Genomic DNA, 12,056 nt, shown 5'->3' with positions numbered 1-12,056 from the left:
ACAGGTGCATCTGCATTTGCCAAATGAGCCAGTCGTTCGATTTTAGTTGCGAACTCTTGTAATTACTCGTTCATCTTCTGACCCCTATTTTGCAGTTCGATCTGGTATATTTGTTTCCGGTGCTCACTACCATATCGTCTTTCTATCGCACTCATCAATGCCTCATAGTTGTCCCGTTCACAGTCTGGAATAGTCTGAAGGATTTCTGCCGCAGGTCCTTTCAATGATACAAACAAGGACGCCACCTTGTCCGCTGCATTCCAATTATTGGCCATTGCTGTCTTTTCAAACTGAAGTTTGAAAATTTGAAATGGAATACTTCCATCGAATGTGGGTGCCTTCAATCTTTGATTATTTGTTGATGGTGCAGGGCCATGTAGTTGCAGTTCTCGCACACGATTACTCAGTTGAAGAAATTCTGATCTTAAATTTTCTTCGTCATTTTTTATTGTGCTTAATTCGTCTTCAAATTTTGAAAATTTCTCTTGCACTTGTGTATTATTTTCTGTAATCTGTTGTACCAAACGCTTTTCTAACTGCGTATTATTTTCAGTTATTTGTTGTGTAAGGCGAGACTCTAACTGTGATGTATTTTCAGCTATTTGCGTTATTTGCTGTGCCAGACGATTTTCTGCCTGCACTGCATTTTCTGCATTTTCGGCCAGACGATTTTCTGTTTGCACTGCATTTTCTGCCATTTGCTGTGCCAGACGATTTTCTGTTTGCACTACATTTTCTGCCATTTGCTTAATAGCCACTAACAACGTGTTCATGTCTACACTTGATGATGTTCGTTGTTCTTCTACTTTCTCTTCTACCTTTGTAGAAGTTTCTGGCCCAACAAATTCGAACTCGTCCACATTAATTCCATCCGCTTCCATTGCTTCACGTAATCGTGCCTGCAGATCCGCCTTTTGCCCGCTTATCGGCAAATTACGCTCCTCCAGTTCCTTTTTTAATTGCTGAATTCTCAATTCTCCGAATTTAACCATCTTGAATTTGGATTATTTGACAATCCCACTTCTGACACCAATTGTTACGAATTTACTCTTGCTAGTTTACTTTGTTAGGTTCGTATCTCTGGATTGACAAATAAAATCAACGCTGTTTAATTTAATTCAACAACTCTTTATTTCACAACTCGTCTACACTATAGCATTTTACTCTTAGCACTGATGATTACGTTGGCGTTGCCACGGCTTATATAGCCACGCACTTCTCGCTGATGCCGACGTGTCCTTCTAGAATATTGCGTCTGGAAATTACCAGAACATAATGCTATACGGCGCCAGACGCAAGCAGACAAGCAGACAGCCGCGGCGCCAGACTCTGCAATTGTTCAAGCAGACGGCTGTGGCGCCAGATGTCTATTGTTTCGACAAGCAGACAGTGCGGCGCCAGACGTCTATTGTTTCGACAAATGCTATTCCATATACCTACAACTATTGTTCATAATAAGGGATGCATACAGCAATACAAATACAACTTAATACTACTTTTTGTAACAATACTATTATTTAGTAAAATTAATTACTCGATATCTTTAGTATTTGGTTTAAAATAAATATCTTTTTGGACTCGAATTTCTTCGATTTCTAGCACCTAATTACATTTTCAGTGATCAACCTTTCCTGCTTGGCTAGATAATACTTGCGACGATCTTCGTTTTTTCGGCAATGAGCTCGTTTTGTTGCGCCACTAATTTGGTATTTTCAAAACGAAGCTGCAAGGTATCAGATATCTTTTCAACTGCATCTGCTTCTGTTGCCATGTGTTTTTTGGGGCAATCTTGCACTGTGTCTTCATGCCGTCGTTTTCATGGTATGGACTTTGCTCCGCCGCTGGCAATTTCATCAGTACTTGAAAGCATGGCATCCAAAAAATAACATCAACAGTATTAATGTAACCCGAAATGAAGAGCTATTTGTGATGTCTTCCACGGCCGTATATATTCCGCAAATTTAAGGTACTTCTTCCTCACAGGGTGTTAGTGAAAATTTCTTGAATTTCTCTCCTCCAGTAGCTCTGGCTCGCATTTGTTGTGTGCGGTTTTCTTCCGGATGCAGCCTTTCCAATCGGGCCATACCTATTAAAAAAATGTTAGTGCAGTTCACGTATACATCGCGTGATATTTTGCTCACTTTTTCCAGCCGTTAATATCTTTTTGCGGTGGACCTTCGCTATTTATCATTTTAGCAAAGTCTGCCCACAAAGCCTCCGCAGCAACGCAATTCCCTTTCACGAGATTTTTCACCAAGTCTGGATTTTTGCCCATAAAATTTAAAAAAATGTTTTCTTGAAATTGGCTCTTATGGTTTCCCTTAAAATTAGAAGTCAAGTATTAATTTTTCTGGAACGATTCAGATCACTTTGGCGGAGGAGTAAAAAAAACGAATTTCCGTATAAATGGGGTATGTGCGGATAGGAGAGCTTCTCCAGAGGAGAAATATCTAAAATAATGTTAAAATAACTTATAGTTTTTGAAATATTCACAATTGAAAATTCAAAAATTTGCCCTAATAACACATGGTATTTCTCTATTTTTTACTAAATTTTTTCACTTTGTATTTTTAAATATATGTATGTAAACTCTAAACATTGAAATAAGTTCACATTTATTTTGTAATTTTTCAGCTAAATTTATTAATTTAAAAATCACTTATCAAATTCAAGGCTGAAAAGTTTGTGCAGAAAAGAGTGTTTATAATTACGAGGAAAACCAGCTTTGCCACATCTTAAAAACCAAAAATGAAAGATTTTTCGGCGTTTCACAGCGCTTTCTTTGTTTGTATTATACTTTCAAGTGATTCTTTCTTTGTAAATATAAAAAAAAACTATAAAGAACATTTTTCAAGCTAAAATTGAATATGTGAACACTTTCTCCATATACATTAAGATGTGTTTTTTACTATTAATTTTTTTTCAATCCCGTCACAAAATTTCCTTGAAAATACCCTAAACAAATTCCCTGAAAATTTTAGCACTTAATATTAACATAAAGAACTGGACCAAGGCCTGTAAAAATTATCCATAGAAAATACACTATAATTTCGATTTTTGTCCTTAAATGCCTACAGCTCAGAGGTATTTTATGGCATCGCTTTGACTTTAGACCCATATTTTTTAGAATTGTTCACTCTACAAAAGTGCCCAGAGCAACAAAGTCGTAGCTCACAGCGGCGAGGTAGTACGGTACTCTAAACCTGATTTTTCCATAAAATTCGCATTTTTTTGTATATATTTCGCAAATGACAAGAGCTATAGATAACATTTTCATCACAAACTTGTAGGAAATTTTATTTGCTACAAAATTCGCTATCATTAATACTTCTCGAGATATTCAACTTTTTAAGTAAGGCTGTATGGAATTTTCAGTTTTTTTTTTATTACATACCATCTATGAAAATTCTATAAAGATCTTGTCGAGCGAATACCTGGGGTGACTGAAGTACTTTTGCATAGGACTCCTTTCTGCGTAGGCGGCTTTCGGCCGCGCTCAAAAAAAATAACCCGGGGTGACTGAAGTACTTTCGCCTTGTACTCCTTTCTGCGTTAAAAATAAAAAAATATTGAGTTTTGGTTCTAAAGTGGTTATATTTTTTGGTTATCATGGTTACATTTTGGTTATTATATCTGTCAGCGATTTCTATTTATTTTTGGTAATACGGTGATTTGTATTTAAGTGACAATATACATGTATAATATTATTATATAATATTACTTATTTGTTTAATAAAATTTAAAAAGAAAATATCCATATGCACGGATAGATGAATTTTCACGAAAAACAGGAATTTCAGCGAATTGCCTCATCACATGGCAGCGCTCCATTTCGTCGTAATTTTTAGCACACAAATGATGTTCACTACGAGTGTAAAATATAATTAAAAAAAAACCTGCTAAAAGTATAAAATGTGGATTTATGTAAAAGTTAAAGTTAATTTAATTAATTTGAAGTGAGTAAAGTGTGTTTAATGTGGTGAAAAGCTTCTTGAAATGTTCGAATTTTGGGGATTTTTCAACTTTAAGGGCGAATATCACGTAAACTAAGCGTTTGCGGTTTCTACAACCCTATATATTTTTTAATCAGGAGGACTTCCTGTTTCCGACGGTACCTTCAAATCGCGGCGCCAAAGAAATAGGTCACCATTTACCATTTTTGTGAACAAATGCAAATAACTGGCTTAAATACTTACATTTTAAGTTCGCGCACTTCTTTTTGACCGTTATCAAAATGTCAAGCAATTTGCGAAATCGATTTCCAGAACAATTGCGTTGTTGATTGCGGAGTCACCGTTGGAGGTCATCTGGCGGTAGAAATAACGGAGTTTAAGGAGCAGGTAATTGCAACCTGTGAAGCAGCAGCGCTGGACGGTTTGGCGTTGAAACTTTTGGTCAAGAATTTTTTTTATTTAAGAATATTGGTAGGCAATAATTAGATCATTTTATACTTACAGGTTTTGCTGCCGGTCTACATATTAACGGTACATTCTCCTCTGAAACTCCAGCTACTCTTCCTCTGCTTCCCCCGGCGGGTACTGCGTCGAATAGTTTGAGCGCTATTACATGAAGCAACTTTTGTTGCTAATTCTCGGGCGATTCTCTTTTGCTGTCGCCCATTACCTTCACACGAGCAACTTGTGTTGCGCAACTCTGTTCGAGTTTTTTTCATTCTCTTTCACTTTACTTTAACCCATTGTCTACTCTTTACTTTAACCTATTGTCGTTTCTTTTTCCTTATAGGTATTTGGGCCACTCTATCACATATGTATATTAATCAGTTCTGTCAATTAAGAAATACATTTTATTTATAATTCAAAATTAAAACAAAGATTATATGACAGATTTTCACATACATATATTACCCTTTTCACTATCGTCTGAATCAATTTGTATGGCTTTCTCCATACATTTCACAATATCTTTAATTAATTCGATTTTTTCGTCATACTCCATTTTCCAAAATATTTAAATTATATTATGTATATTTGTATACATATTTGAAAATTACTTGCCAAAAGATGAAATTAAATTTTTCAAATATATTCAAAATATTAATTTCAAAAAATATACTCAAATGCAACTATGTACTACGAAAGAAAGAACACGAATGCCGAAAAACGTCGCAGCGAACTACTACGAATAAGAACACAAAGCGAGTTGCTGAACACTGGAAACTCGGCGCGATTCTCCTCTCCTCGTCGCCCCCTCGCCTATAAACCAAGAGTTGCCGAAACAAAAGTTGCTGCGTGTAATAAGCGAGTTTCAGAGCTGAAGTGTTTTCGTCCATTCGGACAACATAACCTAGCCAGCGTAGATGCTGTTTTTTAATACGATGAACTATGTCAATGTCAGCGTATATTTCATACAGCTCATCGTTCCATCGAAGCAATATTCGCCGTGGCCAACGCGCAAAGGACCATAAATCTTTCACACAACCTTCCTCTTGAAAACTCGCGACGTCGACTCCTCAGTTGTTGTCATCGTCCAAGCCTCTGCACCATATAGTAGGACGGGACTAATGAATAACTTATAAAGTTTAGTTTTTGTTCGTCGAGAGAGAACTTTACTTCTCAATTGCCTATTCAGTCCGAAGTAGTACCTGTTGGCAAGAGTTATCCCGCGTTGGATTTCCTGACATTGTTGGTGGTGTTTACGCTGGTTCCAAGATAGACGAAATTATCTACAACTTCAAAGTTATGACTGTCAACAGTGAAGTTCCCTGCGGGGTTGGGAAAAGAATATTCCCACGGTAAGGCATGCCTGTCGTAAGAGGCGACTAAAATCCAAATGCACTATGTCCGACATTCACATGTCTGCTTTAATTGAATGTCGGCATGGTCAGAGATGTAAGAAAAGTGCTATATTGAAATGAAATCATATTCTTTGAATGGGTTTGCGATTATATAACAAACACAAAAATGAAATGACACATAACACATCATACAGCCGGGTCCTTAAGATCTCCTTGGAGTTCTTGGGGTCCCCGACTGGCAGTAGGTCACAGGCGACACTGTGATCTACAGGTCACATCAAAGACTAAAACATGGTACCACGGGGAGCAGTTTGCCCTTGAAGTTCGCTCCAATCTGCTCATTGGGTTCGGCCCTTTGGGGAGATTCGTGGTGGCTGTGGTTTAAACTTAAATGCAGGAAGGGCTTTTGTCCAATGTGGAGTCGCACTGCGGCCGGGTGCCGGACCCAGAGTACGGCAGAGGTTTGGGTAGGCCTCGAACCCGACCAAGGTGGCTAGGGTGTTTCCTTTGGTTTTCAGCCGAACCGATTGGAACCAAGGTATAGGTGTATGTGGAGCACTATGCTTTGGTTCTCCCACAGTATGGTGTAGTGCACGCACTTATGCTTTGGGGCGTTGATCGGCGCATTATACTGATCTGCGTGTTTCTAGAAATAGAAAACACCGTGGATTTGAGCCTTCGTAGGCAGATACTCACGTTAAAACACATTGACAGTTGTCAACAGTGAAGGTGGTTCTACACTGCCAATTGGTACTGAAAATGCTTAGCATTCTCATGGCGCTGATCAACGCATTGATTTGATCCGCTATGCTTTTGGGAGCCGTGAAGTAAGGCTGTCGTCAGCAGGTACCCACGTTAAACACACCGGACATTGTCAACAGTGACGTAAGAGCCAAGTCGCGAGTGCGACGACTGATTGTATGATGACAGGAGATATTTCGTCTTACCCTCGTTCACTGCCAGACACATTTGTTTTGCTTCCTTGTCTAGTCTGGAGAAAGCAGAACTAACGGCACGGGTGTTGATATCAATATCATCGGCATACACCAGCAGCTGTATACTCTTATAAAAGATTGTACCTGCTCGATTAAGTTCTGCAGCCCGAACTATTTTCTCCAGCAGCAGGTTGAAGAAGTCACACGATAGGGAGTCGCCTTGTCTGAAACCTCGTTTGGTATCGAACGGCTCGGAGAGGTCCTTCCCGATCCTGACAGAGCTCAACGTCAGTTTACACAACCGTATTAGTTTTGCAAGGATATCAAATTCAGACAACGCGGCATATGGACAGCTCCTTCTCGTGCTGTCGAAGGCACGGGTCTTTTCCAAAATTTGGCGCATGGTGAATATCTGGTCGGTTGTTGATTTGGCAGGTCTAAAGCCACACTGATAAGGTCGAATCAGTTTGTTAACGAGGGGCTTTAATCTTTCACACAATACGCTCGATAGAACCTTACATGTGATGTTGAGGAGGCTTATCCCACAGTAGTTTGCGCAGATTGTGGGGTCTTCTTTTTTATGGATTGGGCATAGCACACTTAAATTCCAATCGTTGGGCATGCTTTCGTCCGATCATATTTTATAGTTCTTCGCCGCCGTGTTTGAATAGCTCGGCCGGTATTCCATTGGCTCCCTCCGCTTCATGGTCGGGCAATGGAACGTCTGCTCCATCGTCATCGATTGGGGAATCGGGTTCTCCTTTTCCTGGTGTTGTACTTTTACTGCCATTCAGCAGGGTGGAGAAGTATTGGTGTAATTTATGCAAAAAATCGGCAACACTAAAGTTTTGTCTTTATATCAGCAGAGTATCACCAAGTATACAACAGTTACTGCAATGCTGTAATTTTTACGTAGCTCGAACGCACCCATTATTTAACATAAATACCTTTTTTTCATACATGTACTAAATGATTATAAATACAAAATTACAAATAAAATCTTTACCGAATTCTTTAAATATATATTTATTTTTATTTACACTTAAAAGGAAGTAAAATGTGCAAATACCGTAACATTTATTGTAATAAAGAAAATGCTCATGTTTAGAATAGATTATAATGTAACTTACACCCCTTGCATTTGAAGGTTCTACGACAGGCGCTAACGTCCATGGCTACAACAGATATCCTTGATCATCTAACAACTCCGAATCACTTTGTTATTTCTGGGCATAAATGTTGGGGATGTGGTCCAAAATTCCAAAGTCATGGCAAAATACGGTATATCTCGCATTGACAGCGATGAACAGGAGTCGATGATCACAAATGATACAATATAAAGCCAAACAAAAATTGTGAGCATTTGAGTTTTTAAATTTACGCCAGCAAAAGGTAAGCCTTACAAAGTTATGAAACCTCATAATAGTGGGGCTGTTAATTTCTCTGCTCTCCGGGGTAGCACGGCGACGAACGAAGTCTTAACTTAACGGACGGCTGTGGTGGTGAATCTGCATGAGTTATATGATGTGTTGCGGTTGAAGGGTAATATGGTGTGGAAGCATCGCGTGGTGGGTCAATAGATTTGAGTCGTATATGATAACGTGGAATCACTTATCATAAGCCATTTGCACATATAGTAATAAAAATGTTGTGGAATATTTTAATCTATGTATTTATACTAGTTGTAAAAATGAAATATTTAAATTAAGACTTAAGGTAAGACATATTAAATTTAAGTAAATCACGAGACTCCAGGTTTAAGAGAAAATGAGAGCTTCGGCCGTGAATTATTTTTCCCTAATATCATTTTTTGTTCTTCTTTTACACGCTTTTCTTCTTCTTTACGCATTCGCTGACGTTTTTCTTCCATGAGACGTTGCTCTTCTATCATCGCTAATCGTTCTTCAGCCTAAAAATAAAGAAAAATCCAATTTAGTTAAGATTCAAATAAGTATATAAAGAATATTCTGCAATAACTAGTCTGTAAAAATTTAAAAAATCCGCGTTTAATTTTGAATTTTATTCAAATTAAACCTTCAAATGTAACAATTATTTTTCGTGAAAAAGTAACTACAAAACAAGAAGAAAAAATACGACTTACGTATGGACCTTAGCTATATTATACTTCAACCATGTTGTTTGACCAGTCTTAAAGTCGAATTAATGTTACTTATAAGGAAAATATCTTTATCTTGCTTTTGAACTGTCAGCTTGAATGGCCGCTATATGCTACAATTGTCCGATCTGAACCAATTTTTCGGAGATTGTATCAATTATTATGCCAAAGTTTATAAAGATATTTTATCAACTAAAAAATGTTGCTGCGACAACTTAATTGTAATCGGTCAAATTGTATGACAAATATATGCAATAGCGGTACGATATCGGCGGTTTCGACAAATGAATTTTGGAAGGAGAAGCGCGTGTGAAAAACTTCAGATCGATATCTCATATATTGAGTGCCTAGTTGTTGTACAGACGGACATGGCTAAATCGTTTGAGTTCGTCACGCTGATAATATGAATATAGGGACGTATTTAATTCACATTGTGCATTTTAGTAAAAAAGACAACAACCAATCGGCTACACCAAGTTAATAAACAAAATATTACAACTCTTTCACTTAGAGTATGTTCAGATGAGCACTCAATTTTTCGCACAAACGTCGAGTGACGACTAGGAGAGACGAAAGGACCGTTCCGCTCGTGATCGTGGCACCCTTTGACGATATTCGAGTATCAATTACTGCGGCAATATAGCGAAGCACCATATTCGACGTAAGTGTTCCAACATTTGAAAAATCGACATCAGCAAAAAAAAAAAAGTTTTTTTTGATAAAAAAAAATAAAGTTCAGCGAATTCGCTGTTTATTTTAGTTTATAATTAATTTATATCATTTATTGTATTTCAGGTACATATAATACACTCGTGACCATGCAAACATTACCACTATCCTTTCTTAAATTTGTTGCGGTATTTTTCGTTCGTTCGGGATTTTTTTCAATTTGGCGTTTTTTATGTTTTCAGAAAGCATAAGTAAACTAAATTATATTATCTAATTATAATTATAGTTTTTAATTTATTACCTTTAATGAGTAAAACATAAACTAGGTTTTCTGTGCTTCTACCAAAGCGGCTGATTTTATTGTTTTTAAAGTTATACCGCGACTAAACTTCGTGTTTCAATTAAAAACAAAAAAAAAAAAATATTACTTTCAAATATATATAATATAAATCAAAATTAATTAAAAAAATAAAAATATCATTTTTTCATCGCATGGCAGGTTCTTATATTTCGAGCTCATTTTGTAAAGCTCACTAACTTTCAAGTAATTTTTTCTATAGTTAAATGTGTTTTGTTTTTAATTGTTAATATTGGGTTGTCAAAAAAATCTTGCGGTATTTTTATTGAATCAATTCGTGTGGCACCCATACATCGAGCTTCTTAGTGACTCCAAGCTTCTTCAAATGGTTTATAACGGTCTCTTTCGACCAATTCAACGATTTTATCGCAATTTTCGACGACAGGCCTTCCGGAGCGTGGCGCATCTTCGACCACCTCTACACCAGAACGAAAACGTTGAAACCATCGTTGTGCGGTGGAAATGGAAACTGTATCGGGTCCATAAACTGCACAAATTTTATTGGCGGCTTGAGATGCATTTTTGCCTTTATCGTAGTAGTACCGTAAAATATGCCGTATTTTCTCTTTATTTTGCTCCATGTTTGCGACGCTCTAACTCACGAACGACTTAAAAGAAACGACAATCAATCAAACACGTGTTAGCGCGTGAAATGAGCTTTCCAAAAAGGTATAGCATGACCCGACGAATAAAACTAGAACTACGCGCTTTCAGCGCCAACTAGCGAAAACACCGCAAGACTTTTTTTGACAATCCAATATTTTTGATAATAACATGTCATTTACTTATTTCTAAATAAAAAAATTCTATTCCGCAAAAAGTACTGCTATAAAGTGTTGTCAAATATGTACAACGCTTGAAATTTTTCCGTGGTAAGCTTTGCTTGGCCACGAGTGTATATTATTTATGTATTGATATGCCTTTTCCAGCCAAACTTTATTTTTAGATTTCCATTTCTCAAATGTTCAAAATATTTACTGTGATTAGCTTAAGTATCAGCTGAGTATCTGCAAAAGAATAACAGTGTTTCAATATAAGGCCACTTATTTGCTTGTTCCAACATCCCATTGTATTCTTTTCAATTTCCTTTTAATTGATAACGCTCGATTTCATAGAATATTTACATTATGCTCGGAAACTTGAATTCTATTACGGGGCATCTCGACACGATAGAATTTATAGAATACTAGCTGTCAAACGAATTGCTATTGCCATTGCCAAATCTGTACGTGGGCATTTGCTAGCATGATAGAATCATTTGCGCAAAGGCGTAGGATAGGTAGGTTAGAGCTGATGTAGCGCATGCTTTGAGCTCTTGAAAATTTTATTTTATCATTTGCGAAATGCCGTCAGGTAGGTAGCTGATGTAGCGTACGTTTGAAATCTTTTATGTGAAAAAAAAAGGATTAAGATCCTTTTGTTTATAAATGTATTTCTGGGAAAATGAAAATAATACCAATGATAAAGATCTTTTTTTTTTACAAATGTATTTCTGGGAAAAATAAGATAATAAGAAAAGGAGAAAGATCCTTTTTTTACAAATGTAATGGGATAATAATTGCGGCATAAATTTTATATACCAATTGAAATAATATATTTAAAATGCCCAATAATATTTTGATTTATGCTTGTAGTTTATTAAATTCAAGACTTCGCTCATTCCCAACCCAATTTGCATAATTTTTCTGTAAATTAACAATATTAAACTAAATATTAATTTTTTGAAAAAATGTTATTTTGAAAATGTACTTTATTTTTATTATATAACACAACCGTCTTACTACTTGCTCTTCTAAATTTCATATTGCCAAATTGAAAGTGCCGTCGGCATATGTGCAAATGGGATATGTTGCCTCTTCAAAATTTTCATAGGAATGAAAGCTGCGCTGTCAAACTGCTGAAGTGACAGCTTCTAGCTTACTAGACATGGCAAACTAGATAGTATTCTATGTCTAGTAAGCTATGAGCAATGTGGAGTCTCCACAGGCTATGTGCACGGCAATGCAGCTGGTATTCTATAAATTCTATCGTGTCGAGATGCCCCGTAAGGCCCTTCATTATGTTTTGTACAGTGTTTTCATCGATAGTACCGTACGACCTTCGCCACTTATTTCTAAAATCTTGTAAATTTTTTGCGGTACCTTTACTCTTCCGGAGATTCGATTTCATTAGAGCCCAATATCTCTCAATAGGTCGAAGCTCTGGGCAATTAAGTGGATTCAC

At 36.8% G+C, this 12,056-nt stretch overlaps 2 protein-coding genes across 5 annotated transcripts in view; both read right to left on the bottom strand.

Moving 5' to 3' along the window:
- The window catches only part of LOC105224069 (cyclin-dependent kinase 5 activator 1), a 325,563-nt gene that overhangs the window by 218,620 nt on the left and 94,887 nt on the right, over positions 1-12,056 (bottom strand). The window lies entirely within an intron of this gene.
- Positions 8,339-12,056, bottom strand: part of LOC105233655 (UPF0430 protein CG31712) — a 112,717-nt gene continuing 108,999 nt past the window's right edge. For 3 of the 4 annotated variants that reach the window (XM_049462628.1, XM_049462625.1, XM_049462626.1), the window contains one exon: positions 8,339-8,599. In XM_049462628.1, the coding sequence (XP_049318585.1) occupies positions 8,432-8,599 (168 nt within the window). In that variant the 3' untranslated portion in view covers positions 8,339-8,431. The remainder of the gene's footprint in view (positions 8,600-12,056) is intronic. The other variant, XR_007423744.1, reaches the window with a different exon arrangement.

This window comes from Bactrocera dorsalis, chromosome 1 (genome assembly GCF_023373825.1).
Source record: "Bactrocera dorsalis isolate Fly_Bdor chromosome 1, ASM2337382v1, whole genome shotgun sequence".
NCBI lineage: Eukaryota > Metazoa > Arthropoda > Insecta > Diptera > Tephritidae > Bactrocera > Bactrocera dorsalis.
This window is presented reverse-complemented; position numbering and strand designations above follow the sequence as displayed.